The sequence below is a fragment of the Arvicola amphibius genome, chromosome X (genome assembly GCF_903992535.2).
Source record: "Arvicola amphibius chromosome X, mArvAmp1.2, whole genome shotgun sequence".
NCBI classification, from domain to species: domain Eukaryota; kingdom Metazoa; phylum Chordata; class Mammalia; order Rodentia; family Cricetidae; genus Arvicola; species Arvicola amphibius.
This window is the reverse complement of record NC_052065.1, coordinates 5487694-5503627: the sequence shown is the minus strand read 5'-3', so window position 1 is coordinate 5503627 and position 15934 is coordinate 5487694. Positions and strand designations below refer to the sequence as shown.

Sequence of the window (15934 nt, the reverse complement as noted above, 5' to 3'; positions counted from 1 at the left end):
CCATCATCTGGGGCTGGAGGAAGGGAAGTTCCAGGCACCCAGAGCCCTTGAATTTGCCCTGGCAGGCTGAGCTGACCACCTTCCTCACACTCTGCAGCCTGTTGGCAGCACCTGGCTGGGAAATGCTAAAGACGTTAACCTTTGAATCCAGGAGTCCTAAGAGAGAAGACAAGAGACCCAAGCTTTCGAGTCTTAGTCCCCACAGAGCAGCACTTCTCAACCTCCCTAATGCTGTGACCCCTTAATACAGTTCCTCATGGTATGGTGATCCTCGGCCATAACATTATTTTTGTTGATACGTCATAATTGCAAGTTTGCTACTGTTATGAATCATAATGTAAATGTTTGTGTTTTCCAATGGTCTTTAGGTGACCCCTGTGAAAGGGTCATCTGGCTCCAAAAGTGGTTACGTCCCACAGGTTGAGAACCATTGCCATGGAATGACCAGAAGTTCCCATTGGCATGAAGAGTCACAGGCCAGCATGAAGAAGAGCTAAGGCCCCAAAGACCTCTGTGATGACAGCTGCCTTCCCTCTTTTCTAAAAGGTATTTCTGCCTAGAGCCTCTTCAGAGACCAGCACCCAACAGAGACTGTCCTGTTGGCCCAACTCCAGGGTCACCACTCTTACTGGCTACTTCCAGGGGCTGTCAGTATAGTTGGACTATAACTGAATGAAATACGGACCTAGCTGCTTCTAGGTATGGTTAATGGGAAGGGTTTATTACAGGAATGAGGGAGAAAACAGCCAGAGGCATCTGGAAGGGTCCAGACTGAACATGGTCAGCAGACTGGACATGGCTATCTATGGTGGTGAGTGGAGCGAGAGAGGAAGAGAAGGGAATAATGGCTGAGTTCCCTAGGGATCAGAAGTTGGGGAAAGGTAATGGAAGCCTAGTGTCTGAGCTAGAGAGGTCTAGGGTACGGGGTTGGGTGAGAATTGCTGGGAGGAGCCACAAGTACTGAGTGAGACTTGTCCCAGGTTTCTTCGGGACCTGACAGTAACAAATATATAATTGTTTTTTTTTTTTACTTCATCTGATGAACATATAACCTTAGGTATTCTAAAAAATGTCTATGCTTTTGTTTTTCGTATAAATAACATACTAAAATACCTTCTCCCTCCACAAGGCAACTTCAAAAGCCAATGCTCACATGGAAACAATACAATACAGACAGGTCTTTTCCCATATCCTTGTAATCTGACTTGAAGCATGGAGAACAACATAAACTGTGTATGACCGCATGTGAGCAAGTCACTTAGAAAATTAAAATCCTTTAGGGGACACTTTCACATTTCTTCCTACCCATTTAAACATAATCCAATACTTGAACTTATGTGATAAAAGTCTCCAGAACGACTCTTCATTTCCTGTTTGCTGGGTAATCTCAATGGAGATGACCGTGTCATGGTAAATAGTTAAGGCTACTTCCAATGGCACCTTTGCTTCAGCCACAACACAAGGCTAAGCGCGGTTTACTTCTCAAGGACGTAGATCCTGGTGCTGAGCTTTCATTTTTCACTTAGAGAAATGCATGGCCTCTGAATGTCTTCCTTCCATTAAAAGGACAGTGGACGTGGCAGAAAATCATTTTGCCACATTGATAAGGCAGTGCTATTCCGAGAGCACCTTTCCTTGCGTTTCGAGAGATTTTCTTAGCTGTTCTACCACCTTAGGGACATGGAAAGAAGACACTAAATTGGAAAGAAGTGTTGATACTCATACAGACAAGGACTGGGAAGGAACAGGAGAAAGGGCACAGGCATGCTCACTCTGAAGGTCAAGAACCACCAAGACAGCTGCAGTAGCCAGTAGGAAATTGTTGCCTTCTGCTATCATTCTCCGCTGGGACCAACTTACAGTACTTTCAAGCTTTTTTTTCTTTTTCTATTTGGAAAGCTTATTTGCTGGCCTGAAAAATTGTGTGCAGTCTTTGAATCCACATTTAGCTGATTTAGTCTTTAGGCCAGTACAGTGAGCCCTCTGCTGGGCCTACCTGAGAGCAGAGGAGTACGGCACAGAAGCAGAAGCAATGTAGGAGACCCACGACTTTATAGTACCAGGAAATTTCAGGAACACGCAAGATAAAACCAAGGCCTTGAAACTTATGTAATTTATCCTGGGCAACAACCAGGTGAGCATTGTGACTCAGATCTCTCTAGAGTAAAATGAGACCCCCAAACAATATTTACTTAACAATGTCTTGGAAAAAACTAACGTGTTCAATTTTGCTGAAATCCAATTTATCTGTGTTTTGTATGTGGAGACTAGCAACTCTTCTACACTTCCATGAATAACCATGTTTTGCATTTTACACGTAGGTTTAGGTCTATTTTGAGTTCATTTTTGCATAGCATATTAGGTTTAGATTAAAGTTCATGTTTTGCTCATGCCAACACCATTATTTGAAAAGATTTAAATGAATGTAGTGTGTGTGTGTGTGTGTGTGTGTGTGTGTGTGTGTGAGTGAGCGCACGTGTCGCATACCAATACACGTAGGAGTTGGTTCCCTGCTTCCAATGTGGGTCCCAGGGATCAAACTTAGGCTGTGAGGCTTGGATGCAGGTGCCTTTCCCCCACTGAGCCACCTTTCCAGCCCAAGATTTCAACTTTTCAAAGAGTCCCGTTTCTATTGAAAACGAATTGGCTGGATTTTCTTTTTGTCCAGTTTTTCAAGACAGGGTTTCTCTGTATAGCCCTGGCTGTCCTGGAACTTTCTCTGTAGACCAGGCTGCGCTCGAACTCACAGAGATCTGCCTGCCTCTGCCTCCTAAGTGCTGGGATTAAAGGCATGAGCCATCACGACCCAGCAACTGGCTGGATTTTCATGGGTCTCCTTCCAGATTCTCTGTTTCAGAGGTCAGTAAAGTACAGCCTATGGGTCAAAAGCTAAGACTAGTTTTTACATTTTTAAATGATTTTTAAAAGAAGAATAAATTTTCAACGAATATGAAAATTACATGGTATTCAAATTTAAATGTCCATAAAGCTTTACTGGAACTCAACCAAACACACTCATTTACCTCTGTGACTGCTTTCCCTCTACAATGTCAGAGTAGCACTTGCTGAAGAGACTGCATGGCCCACAAAGCCTAAAAATACTTGATTCTGGCCCTTTATAGAAGTTTGCCAAGCCCTTGTCTAGGACAGGAGGATCCTTGTAAGAATCCACGCAGAATCCCAGGGGCTCTCTAAATGCCAATATAAGAAATACCAAAAGTGTCGAAGCTTTAAATAGAACCTCTGAAAGCCCCAAGGAAGGCAGAAAAGGAAGGCATTTAATCGCCAGCTATTCTCTCCACCTAGGGCTCCAAGCAGAAAAGCCTTAAGTAAAACTCTTCTTAAAATGATAAATTTTACTTCACTATACAGTTAACTATAAAATGAGGAAATTGTGAGTTCTAAAAGATATTTATTTTAATGACTTTTACTTAAATATCTCCATGAGTCATAAACTAAGAAGAAATATTTATAATATAAAAATGACAGGTTAATGGCATGCATATAGAGTATTTTCTAAAAATCAATTGGAAAATGATGTACAAAGATTTCAAACTCGGTAATAATTTTTTGAGTGCAAATTAGCAGAGGTTAAAAGATATTAGCAGAGAACAAAAAGAATGGTAATATCCAGGGATGACAAGGATTGGGAGACATTTGCACACACTCCTGTGGGGAGACTAAATTAGCACCATCTTTCAGAACATCACTTAAAGGCCCTCAAAATACACTGATGCAGCATTACATTTAGCAATTTATCATCAGGAAATAATAGCTTCTAACATTTATCCAGCAGTTACTATTGGCCAGGCTTTCTAAGTGCTTTGCCTATTGTGTTTGTCTGTCTTGTACTGCTGTAATAGAATGTCTGACAATAGAGAAATTACAAAGAACAGATTTAGGTCTTACAGGCAAAAGAGGGAAGACCAAAGCCTGAAGGGCCTGCATCTTGCATTATTATCAGAGGATAGAAGATGGAAAGGCAAGAAAGCATGGGCAAAAGAAATGGAAGAGCCTGAACTCTTCCTTTTATCAGGAACCTACTCTGGCAATAATGAACCCATCCCCACAGTAACAGCATTAGCATAAGCCCAAGGCAGGGTCCTCCCACCCCAATCACATCTTTAAAGTCCCATCTCTCGACTGTTGCACGGGAAACTAAGTTTTTAACACAGGAACTTTGAGGGATATATTCAAACCACAATACCTGCTTTAATTTATTCGCTCTTTGCAACACCAGGAGGTAGGTGCTATTTTTGTCTATGATTCACAGATGTAGAAACCGAGGCAAGGAGAGATGAGTAGCACACCCAAGGTTGTACTGTAGCTAATAGAACGTGGGAGGGAAAAGTCCAGCAAAATGGCTTAGTGGGCACAGTGTGTAAAGAACTCGCTGCAACGTTTGATGACCTGGCTATGATTCCTGGAACCTGCATGGTAGAAGGAAAGAACTGACTCCTTCAAGTTGTCCTCTGACCTCCACACTCAAACTGAGGCAGACTCATGCCCCTGTATGCAAATAATAAATAAATGTAATTTTAAAATATACAAAATGATGAGAATAACTGCAGTCTGGGCTAGAGAGATGGCTAGGTAGTTAAGAGTGCTTCCGACTCTTGCAGAGGATGGGAGTTCAGTTCCCAGCACCAAATCAGGCAGCTCACAAGTACCTGTAACTCCAGCTCTAGAGGCTTGAACACCCTTCTCTGCTCTCTGTGGGTGAGCACATATGGGCATGCATATGCACACACATCATACACACACTCATACGAACATACACACACACACACACACACGCACACACACCTTGATGCTGCAAGGATTGCTGATATCTTGCAACTTAAGAGTAGCACTTTGGAGTATGACAATCAGATTGAACAAATAATCAGAGGGTCCCTTTAGACAGTTTCATCTAATTAGTAAAGGCATATGAACCTGAGAATTGGTGCCATCCATAAACTCATCTATCACCATACAAAAGAAGGAACCATATTAAGAGTCACCCTGATTTTGGGTGGCACTGTTTCTTGGCTATTAGTAAACCAAAAGGAAGACCTCTCCATCCCCAAGCCTTACATTTTCATCTCATTTAAAATCTTGCATCTGAGAAGGCAAGAAGGCAGAGTGAGGAAGAGTTTCTACCCAATGCAATTAGAGAATCATGATTCTTCTTATCCAGCACAGCATCCTACCCACTTTCAAGAGGAAAACAGCAACAAGCAATATTCCTTTGGGTTTCCAATGCTCTGAGGGATACATACATTGTGACTTGTGTCTCAAATAAAGGCATACATACTTTAACAAGATGGGCCATATGTACAAAACAATTCTATAATCTAAATGAGTCATTTGCTGGACACTGACAGTTTTCAAATATGTGCAAACCCAGATGATCCCAGACCTGTGCTTAGCTTTCTCATTCGCTCATAAAACATGTCCTTCTAATGGGGTTGTCAGCATGTCATCATCTTCAGGGTGACACCTGCTAATTTACTTCTCACCCGTGGAACCTCCTTTAATCCTAACATTTTAGCTCCGCTAAAAGCTTCAGCAATTCTAAGAGACAGGGTCAAGGCCAGCAATCTATTTAGTTGAGTGGCTTTTTTTTTTTATATCAAGCTAAAGATCTTTCCCTGAGATACCCAAATATTTGTGGAAACAAACTTACTTCTTGTAGGAAGCAAGGAGGCCTGAAAGCATCTTTCCTGTACATAGCCATTTCAGTGAACTAATGAGCTAATGAATAAGGGTGGAGGAAGGGAAAATTAGGCATTAAAACCTTAGAACACGTCATCATTAAAGGATTTAGAAAGGAGATCAAGCCTCTAGTCTTTCTTTTTTGTAACGGTAACAGCAAACAGAGAGCTAAGCAATTCCCAGACCTAGAAGAAAAGATCCCACCCAAACACACTCCATATGGGAAGAAAGCAGAAGACAGCAAATGAAAGGTGTGCTTCACACACAGAAATAATTGACATTAGGGACTGGGGATGTGGCGCAATTATTAGAGTGCTTGCCTAAGAAGCCCTGTCTCAAAAAACCAAAAAAAAAAAAAAAAAAAAAAAAAAGCGTGCTTGCCTAGCACCCACAAGGCCCTGGGTTTCATCCCCAGTTCCATGTAAACCAAGTGTGGTGTTACATGCTTAGAGGTAGTAGCAGGAGCAACAAGGGCAACTTTGTCTATATAATGAATTTGATGTCAGGCCCTGTCTCTAAAAAACTGATAACTCATATCTAGCACTGGACTTTTTATTTGTTACCTCTGGTATCTAGTAAGGACATTGCTATACTGTTATAGGGTAACTCAATTCTATCTGTCTCTGTCTCTCTGTGTGTGCTTTAGAAGCTTCTACAGTAATAGGTGTGTGTGTGTGTGTGTGTGTGTGTGTGTGTGTGTGTGTGTATGGGTTCTAGAAGTTTTACATTCTATCTTAAACCTGTCAGAATGTGGGATAAGGGAAACACTCCTGCATTGCTAGTGGGAATGCAAACCTGTATAGTCGCTTTGGAAATCAGTATCGCAATTTCTCAGAAAATTAGGAAACAACCTACCTCAAGATCCAGCAACACCACTTTTCGGTATATACCCAAAGGATGCTCAATCATACAACAAGGACATGTGCTCGACTATGGTCATAGCAGCATTGTTTGTCATAGCCAGAACCTGGAAACAACCTAAATGCCCCTCCACTGGAGAATGGATAAGGAAAATGTGGTACATTTATACAATGGAGTACTTACTACATATTGGTAAAAAAATAATGACATCTTGAAATTTGCAGGCAAATGGATGAATCTAGAAAAAATCATATTGAGTGAAGTAACCCAGACCCAGAAAGATAAATATAATATGTACTCACTCATAAGTAACTTTTAGACATAAAGCAAAGAAAAACCAGCCTACAATTCATAACCCCAGAAAACCTAGACAACGAAGAGGACCCTAAGAGAGAAATACATGGATCTAATGTATATGAGAAGTAGAAAAATACAAGTTCTCTTGAGTAATTTGGGAGCGTAGGAGTCACAAGAGAGGGCAGAATGGGAGAGGGGAGGAAGGAAGGGGAGTGGAGAAAGATGTCTAGCTCAATTAAAAAAAAAACGACACAAACTTGGGTCAGGCAGTGAAGAGTTGTGGGGGTGAGTATGATCAAAACACATTTTATTAAACTCTCAAGGAACAAATAAAAATAATGGCTGGTGCAGCCCTACCTTTTGACCAGCTAGCTGGAAAGTGATAGATTCAAATAGGTCAGAAACATGGCAATATCATTGTTGCTCAGATTAGCAACAATAATATCATTAATTAAAAAGGGAACTGCAGATGCTAGCTCTGGATATCAAACAACACTGGATTACTCTCAATTACTGAATAATAGTCATCCCTGAGACTGGCTGAGCTGCACCTACCACAAACATCTTATGGTCCCCCAGAAAATAAAGTCGATACAGAGTTACCACCCTGGATGACCCCCACATCCCTAGAACATTCAACGGGGGCTCAGAAGATATGCTTGTCCCAATTCTTCTATGCTCTGGGTCCCTGCTCCTCTTCTGTGATCAGCAAAGAACTCTTGTGGCCCTGTGTGACTCCCAGGCCCACTATAAGGATAAGGCAAGATGCTGAGCTTTGGACAGACCCCTGATGAGAAAGGAAGGGTGTTGAGGGAATTTTGCTAGTGTCTGCCCAGAATTCTGCACTGGGAGGCTATGGGCTGCAGGCACATCTGGTGAGTGTTAATGTTTAAGCAAGCATTGCCTGAGAAAGAAGAGAGACATGGAGACATGTTGAAGTATTGAAAGATGCTAGGTGGGTTAGTATTTAATTCTGTCTCCACCTCCACGGTATGTCTAGCTCCAAATATTTGAATAATGAAAACACAAACCTGCAAGTCTGTAACTTGTATTCACCGTTGTAACCCTATCACCTAGAACAGCTCCTGGCACATCACATGTACTGCAGTGAACGAATGCATGAGAATTGTAAAGGGAAGAAGACAGTGTGCAAATTAAAACTGCTGCCAGTGGGCATCCAAAGATAATTCTTATGATTCCAGGAAGCACTGCCATACTCCAGCAGGTAGCAGTGCCAGGGACTACCTTTATGTAGTTCCATGGCCTCCCTTCCTCTTTAGGGAATATTCACTAGCTTTCTCCATGAGCATCAATAGCCTCTATTCCCCACCACTCTGGCCAACAGTATTACATTCCTAAACACCGATTTTAATGTTTTTAAACAGGTTTTGAACAATGAACACTACATGACAGGGGGAGAGGTTATCCACGGAAGTTGTTTTATGAGCATTGTTTGCTAAGGGGTCAGTAGCAAACCCTTCCTCCTATATTCAAGGAGGGGCAGCACTGTGAGAATAGGCCCACTGTTCCAGCTGCCCTCATTCTGCCCTCAGTGGGTGCTAGTCACAGCAAGCACATGCCCCAGTAGTAGCTGCCCTCACTGTGGAGCCATAAACTTTCTCCAAAGCTGCCCTTAGCCCTTCTCTAGGGAGTTTCTCCACTACAAACCCAGGGCTCAGTGTTGTGGCACATGCCTGCAACCCCAGGACTCTGGAGACAAAGGAAGGGGACCAGGAATTCAAGGACAGCCTCAGCTGCACAGTGAGGTTAAGGCTAGCTGGCGCTATGTGAGAGCCAGTCTCTAAATAAATAAAAAAGGATTAAAAAAAACCAACCAGAAACCACACCCAGAGGCTTTGAAACCTTCCTGAACACAGAACGTCAATCAGGAAAGTGGGATGGAGGCGGCGGAAACACAGATGCAGGAGCTATTTTTGAGAGACTAGAAATAAAAAAACTCCAGGTGTGTTCTGCACAAGTAGAAATGTTCCAAAATCCATAAGTCTTCTTTCTAAATAAAAACAAATCGGGTTGCAACATCTCATGCTCGTTTCCAGGGACACACAAACCGTTCAGGTCTCTGCAACTTATTTCAAGAACCACAGAGGGCTCACAGACACCCACTAAAGGTGTCTGACTCATTTTCTAGAAAGTCACACAAATGACAACCTAGAGTGGAAAAGGAGGCCAGAGCCTGCTCTGTGACTCCTGGCATGGCACAGAAAGCAGGGCGACGGAAATCACCTCAGCTGACAGCTGTAGAAAGAGCTCCAGCATGTGGGGACAGTGGGGACTCAAACAGCGAATAACACTGAAATGCAAAAATAGTACTTCAGCTCTTTTACCTCAACTCATATACAGAATAAACAGGTACAGGTAGACCCAAACACATATTTAGCCACTGGTGATGAACCTATTCATTTTAGGATAGCTTATAATCATCTAAATGAATATGGGTGACTCATCAACTTAAAAGAAGAGGTAAGAATTTTTCTACAATATCAGTAAGGTTTTTTTTTTCAGACTCAACACCATTTTTCCTACTTTCAGCAGACAAAAAAGCGGCATATTTTTCTTTCATCTTGCTAAAACCTCACCCACTGAATTCTTAACTATTGCAGGTGGATTTTTAAAAAACACCTTTACCCACTTAATGTCATCCTTGTATTCATCCCTAACAACAAAGAGGGACCAGACCCAGAGCCTACAATTCCTTTTGCTAAAGTTTCAAAAGGAAAAGCCGGAATGGAAGCTGACAATAGCTAGAATTATTGTTAGCACAGGCAGATTCACTGCTGTAAGACATGCCTCATGCACAGCACCTTAACAAATAGCCACAGTAGGCCTGTGACGTCAGCTTTATGACCCTTGCTTACAGCTGAGGAAACTATGGCTTGGAGAGATCAGTTCACACGCCCAAAGATACAGCACCAGAAACTGTGATGCTGGAACTCAAACCTTGGCTTCTCTGAGCAGGAAGCCTACACGACTCATTATCTTAACACGCTACTCTCAAGGTCAAGGTTGGCAGACATTTTATGGCAATGAAAATGAAATCTGTATCAGTAGAGGATAGTAAGAGTCCTGCTTTCTCAGCAGGTCATATAAAATAATACGAATAAGATGATAGAACACAGGTGATTTTGGTTAGCAAGCTCATAATATAGGTAAGATAAACTGATGAATATCTTAAATATCACCATGGAAACCTTCATCCAGCAACTGATGGAAACAGAGGCAGAGACCTGCATCGGAGCACTGGACTGAGCTCTCAAAGTCCAGTTGAAGAGTGGGAGGAGTGACAATATGAGCAAAGAGGTCAAGACCATGATGGGTACACCCACTGAAACAATCTACCTGACCTAATGGGCATTCAGAAACTCCAGCCAGACTGGGAAGGAACAAGCATACTAGTCCCTCTGAGTGTGGTTGACAGTTGCATGGCTGTGGCAAACTGAGGGGCCACTGGCAGTGGCACCAGGATTTATCCCTACTATTTGTACTGGCTTTTTGGGAACCCATTCTCTTTGGATGGATACTTTGCTCAGCGCCTTGGACCTTTCCCAAAGCAATGTGCCTTACCCTCTCTGAGGATTGGATAGGGGGGTGGGAGGGTATGTGAAGGGAATGGGAGGAGGAGAGAGAGTGGGAACTTGGATTGGTATGTATAATGACAAAAAGATAGTTTGTTTTTTTAAATAAATAAATAAATAAATAAATAAATAAAAGGAATCAAATTGCAAAAAAACACAACTGCAATAAATAAATAAAAAGGAAACAAAATTGCAGAAAAGAACACAACACGTGCACATATGTGTAAACACAAGCATATATACACTAAATATGTAGTTTTAAAAAGAAAAATTCAGTGGGTAGTCAGCATCCCTACAGGAATGTTCATACTCAAGGTCAGTCCCATGAGGGTACACGAGTCAAATGGGGACATATGGTGGGTCTCTCAGAAAAGTTACATATTCCAAAGCCAAAATGTCTGAGGGAAGAAGTAGCATATCCCCAGACTGGATTTTTACCACGAAAGAAAGAAAGCCATTGAAGACTTTGGTTGGTGCACAGGGATGACAAATTAAACATTGTTGTGGAGTGTCAAGAAGATGCTGGGATGCTAAGGATGAAGCCGTTGGGTAGATGGGGCAGGAGAAAGCACCCCTCCATGTTCACCACCTCAGGGCACTTCTCGGCAGCCAAGGAGGAGATTCAGAGTGTTCATCAGGCCAGTGAAGCAAGCCTGGGCTCATTTGCATGCTCAGGAAGTTGAGTGGAAGGAAGCTTGGGAGGGGGTGGAATTAGGGACCAATTGTCTAAATAGCATGTGGATTCTTGGCCTAGAGAACAAATGTGTATAGGGGAAATGGCAGCATCACATTATATTTGCAAACCACTTCCAAGCGTATCGACATTTGAAACCAGAGAAATGGGGTGCAGCCCTCAGAGGATACTCTTAAAAGTAGCCTATCACATTATTCTGTTCATGGGTACCCACTGAAGGGCTGGGACTTGTTGAGGTTGCTTTTCAGACCAAGCTCTCCCTTCCCCAAGTCAGATTCCTTATGCACAGAACTTATTCAAGTGGCAAGGACTGGAGGGTAGGTTCTTAAAGGGGAAAATCGCCATCTCCAGGTAAAAGAGAATCATGGTGATATTTCCTTTTCTCAAATCTTCATAAATGTCACTAACACACCGGGTTTCAATAAAAAGAGGCTGCCCTCCCCCCAGGAACAAAACAGAAATAAAGACAGTGAGTCCATCCCCCACTACAAAGAATGGCAGTTTCTTAATTCCCTATTCTGTCAGTTAAGGGGAAAGTGCTCTATTCCTTCCCTGCACGGCTAAAACCAATTATCAGTGCTAATTATTAAAGCATTTGCATTATGCTTCGTACCCATTTAACAACTTGCTTATCCCACTTGTTTGGCTAAAGGTCTGATTAAAAATAGGAAATGCACTTTGCAAAAGAGATCCGCCTCCTTAGGAGGAGGGGAGGGTGGGGAGCAAAGGGAACTGCTTCTTGCAGAGAGGAGCAAGAAGAGCATTGTTCCCTTCCTATTCTTTCCTCCTGCCACATTCAACACCCACGGAGTTACACTGAACTAAGTTAGGGGGAGAAGAGCTCACAGGTAAAAAAGATGGACATATTCTTAGAGGAGGGAATAGTTGACTATTCCAGAAAGGCGTTTGTATCGTTGTAGCGCTGTTCTACATACTACACTCATTGAGTCCATGAGAGGGTCAACAGTCTCCCCACCCCCCCAAAAAAAAACCACCCAACAATCACTAGATAGTTGGTAAGCTTAACATCTGGAGCACTTCCTACACTAGCATCTAGAGGTAGAAATAGGCAACACCATAGCAGTCCCCCTTTTCTTGGTAAGAGCCACAGGGCCTTTGTCCAACTCACATTCCCTGTTCCCCTTCCTGTATCATGCATCTTTTAGACTGACAATACTTCCCTGTCCCATAAGAGCTCAGGTGACTGTGGAGATGTCTAAGTCATCCTGGCATGTAGAAAATAAACGTTTCCAGCCACTCGCCTGGACACAAGACTAAAAACTACTTTCTACATCTTAAAGGTTGCCTGGCTTCTCTTTGCACCCAACCATCATAAAATCCTTATACTTCAGAGAAGAATGTTGTTTGTTCTAGGAAGCACTTGACTAATATGACTTTTAGCTCCCTGCGCGGTGAGAGGCATTACATGAAAGGAGGAATGCTGCGTGGTCAAGACCTTCGCAAACGGCTTTGCTTCACGCAGATTTGATAGCTCTCCAGCATTTCACACGGCTCTGGCTGGAGTGATAATAAAATCATCCAACCTTTATAGCCCGAACAAGACAAGCAAAATTCATTCCGGCACTCTCCCTGCCTTTGATCTGAATAGCAAACATTCTTTAAGGTTTTGCTGCTTGTGAGGCATGACCAGCCTTTTAAGAGCCCCTCCTTGGGTCCCTGATGACACAGGGCCTGGCCACTGTAGAGGGCAGAAGCTGCAGCTAAGTAGGCTGCCTTCCTGAAAAGACTCTTCTTCAGGGTCATGTAGGTGTGTGGCTGGCCCTGAGATAGACAGATACCTACTGGGTTCTCAGGTTGCCTTGTTTTCTAGGATAGCCTGAGCAGAAAGAAAAATGCAAATATTTTTCACATGTTTGAGACCATAAAACAAAACAAGTCAGGCATGATGGAACATGTCTATGATTCCAGCACTTGGAAGACTAAGGGTGGCGAGTTCAAGACCAGCTTGGGCTATCTAACAAGGCCCTGTCTCAAAACAAAACAAAACGGCTAAAATGAATGCTTATCATCTCTTGCTACTACAATGCACTTTACAGCTTAGAAAGTGGGAGAGAATCTTCGTTTACCTTATTGATGAGAGTCACTATATCTCCTTCCTTGATTGTCAATTCGTCATCATTCTGTGCCTCGTATGGAAATATTACTTTGCAGTAATCCTTGGCTGTAAGAAAGAAGAAAATACAACCTTTAAGGGGCTTCATCCAATGAGCAGACTCAGATGGAGAGGTTCCCTGCCACAACAACCTCAAGAAAAAGGGATGCTTAAAGGACATTACAGAGGCATAAAGAAGGGGTTCCGCTCCGAAAACTACCTAAGAGAGCTTATGGTGGGCTCATGCACATTTGTCTCTGCATTTAACCCTCACGAGTCACAGAACACCATGAATGCCATGGGCCGATTTGCTTTTCTCAGGTAGGAGGGCCACATGGCATCTTTCATCCTGAGAAAGCAGACGTGTACCATCTGATAATTTCTGAAGGAATATAAACAGGCAGATTTGAATTTTTTCCTCATTGCTTTACTGTGCATATTACAAAATAAGAAAAAGGGGGCCTTTTATCTGTTATAAAGCCAACACAGTGAATAAAACAATGAAAAATTACCTCATTACCCTATATATTAGGACTGAGCTCCCAAGGTCCAGTTGAAGAACAGAAGGAGGGAGAATATGAGCAAGGAAGTCAGGACCGCAAGGGGTTGGTTCATCCACTGAGACAGTGTGCCTGATCTAATGGGAGCTCACCAAAGCCAGCTGGACTGGGACTGAATGAGCATGGGATCAAACAGGACCCTCTGAATGTGGCTGACAATTGGGGCAGACTGAGGGGCCAATGATAATGGCACTGGGATTTGTCTCTACTGTATGTACTGGCTTTTTGGGATCCTAGTCTATTTGGATGCATACCTTCCTAAGCCTGGATGGAGGTGGGAGGGTCTTGGACTTCCCACAGGGCAGGGTACCCTGCCCTCTCTTAGGACTGGAGGTAAGTGGGGGAGCTGGAAGGAAATGGGAGGAGGGGAGGAAGTGGAAATTTTGAATGGTATTATTTATAAAGCAATAAAAATTAAAAAAATAAAAAAGATAATCACCAATGCATTTGCATATAAAAAGTCAACTATGAACAGCAAACAAATACTGTCAAAACATTTTTATGCACCTCTATGTAGGATGGGTGAACTTATTCATGTATATGTCATGGTCTTTTTGCACAAACCTGCTTGTTTTTGACGGGGCTGTTATTGGGCAAGAAAATACACAGTCCTCACTGAAGAGGAAAAAAAATTCTTTGGCTATTCAAAATCAGTTCACATATTACTGACTTTTATGCTTTGAAACTATATCTAATATGAAGTTAGTGTTATCAAAAAGCACCATGTAAAAATAGTGAAAACCTTTGTAGGTGATTTGGGAAATGAAGACTTGGCAAACCAGGCTTTCAAGACTCAGGACAGAAGGTAGAAAGAAAAACTCAAAGAAATTAGTATCTTCTAGAGCAGACATTAACTGTATTCTACAGTAGAGTCCAAAAATCACACAGCTTTTCCTATCCTCAGGTATTTCCTAAGGCTACTTCCTGCACCTAGTCATAACCTACAGCTATATACCTGAGTGTCAATTACATTGTTGCCAGTATACTCTATACCACAAAAATGCAATGTTTTATGTTGGTGATCAAACAATCCATAATGCAGACACACTGTGCTCTAGGGTTGATATGGCAAGGCGGGGAGAGGGAATCACTTTACTTCTGTGCAGAAGTTCTTGGTTTCTGTCCAGTGGCTTGAAGATAGCAGTTATATCCCCATCTGCATGGAATAAACCTTCATCTTTGGGTTCTCTGGGCTTTCTCATGGCTTTGGCTCATTGATCTCTGCTGAGAGGCACCTATTCTAAATCCTACTGAGACCATACTCTTAAACTGACAAGAATCATCAATGTATTATCTCCATGTAATTAGATATAGCAAAAACTCCCCCAAGTCCAAATTGGTTAGATGTTCTAAAGGGAGGGGAAAAGTCAAACATCTTTAAATTGGATAATGACAATTCTTCACCAGTTTTCCAATTGACTCTGCTAGTGAAATATGACTTCCTAACCTCAAAACTTCCAACATGAACACACAATATCACTGAAGAACTACCCTACGGAGTCCCAACTTTGCAAATAACTCTCTGGATGGAAATCAGAGACATTTTTAAAAAAGAATATCAGTTACTCATGACCAACAAAGAAGGAAAGAGCATGCCATGTTTCTCTGTCTTTCCGTGAAAAGGTTAATAAAATGTGATCAACCACTGTGGATTAACTTCCCAGCAGCCATCCCCAATCCCATTTCTACTTCGCAGAATCCTCATTTGCTCAGGTATATCCTGTTCAGGAAAGTAATGTTAATCCTCCATCCAGATAGTAACTGGGACCCACTCTGCTTAGCATAAGATCAGGCATGGTCAGAGTGACAGGGCCATAGACAAACAATGTTATCTCACTCCCCCTTGCTGCTGATTTGTTTAGGGGTAAGATGTGATCTTCTAGTCACTGAAATCCGAAAAAAGGAATCTCTTAGGAATGCCATTGATAGATCTTTTTTCCCTAGAGACGTAAGGCACACAGTTGTCTGCCTTTGGTCGTTTTCTTTGTGGTACACAGGGCCTGGGCATGCTAGCTGAACACTCTACCAGTGGGCCCAATGTACCTACCTTAAGGCTTCTAACACTGTTCTATCATTGCTGGAAGACAAGACAATGTGTGGGACTGCTGCGATCATGTTT

At 42.4% G+C, this 15934-nt stretch overlaps 1 protein-coding gene across 3 annotated transcripts in view; it reads right to left on the bottom strand.

Moving 5' to 3' along the window:
* The window catches only part of Sh3kbp1 (SH3 domain containing kinase binding protein 1), a 336253-nt gene that overhangs the window by 83999 nt on the left and 236320 nt on the right, over positions 1–15934 (bottom strand). For all 3 annotated transcript variants that reach the window (XM_038316361.1, XM_038316363.1, XM_038316362.1), the window contains one exon: positions 13230–13324. In XM_038316361.1, coding sequence (XP_038172289.1) covers positions 13230–13324 — 95 coding nt within the window. The remainder of the gene's footprint in view (positions 1–13229; positions 13325–15934) is intronic.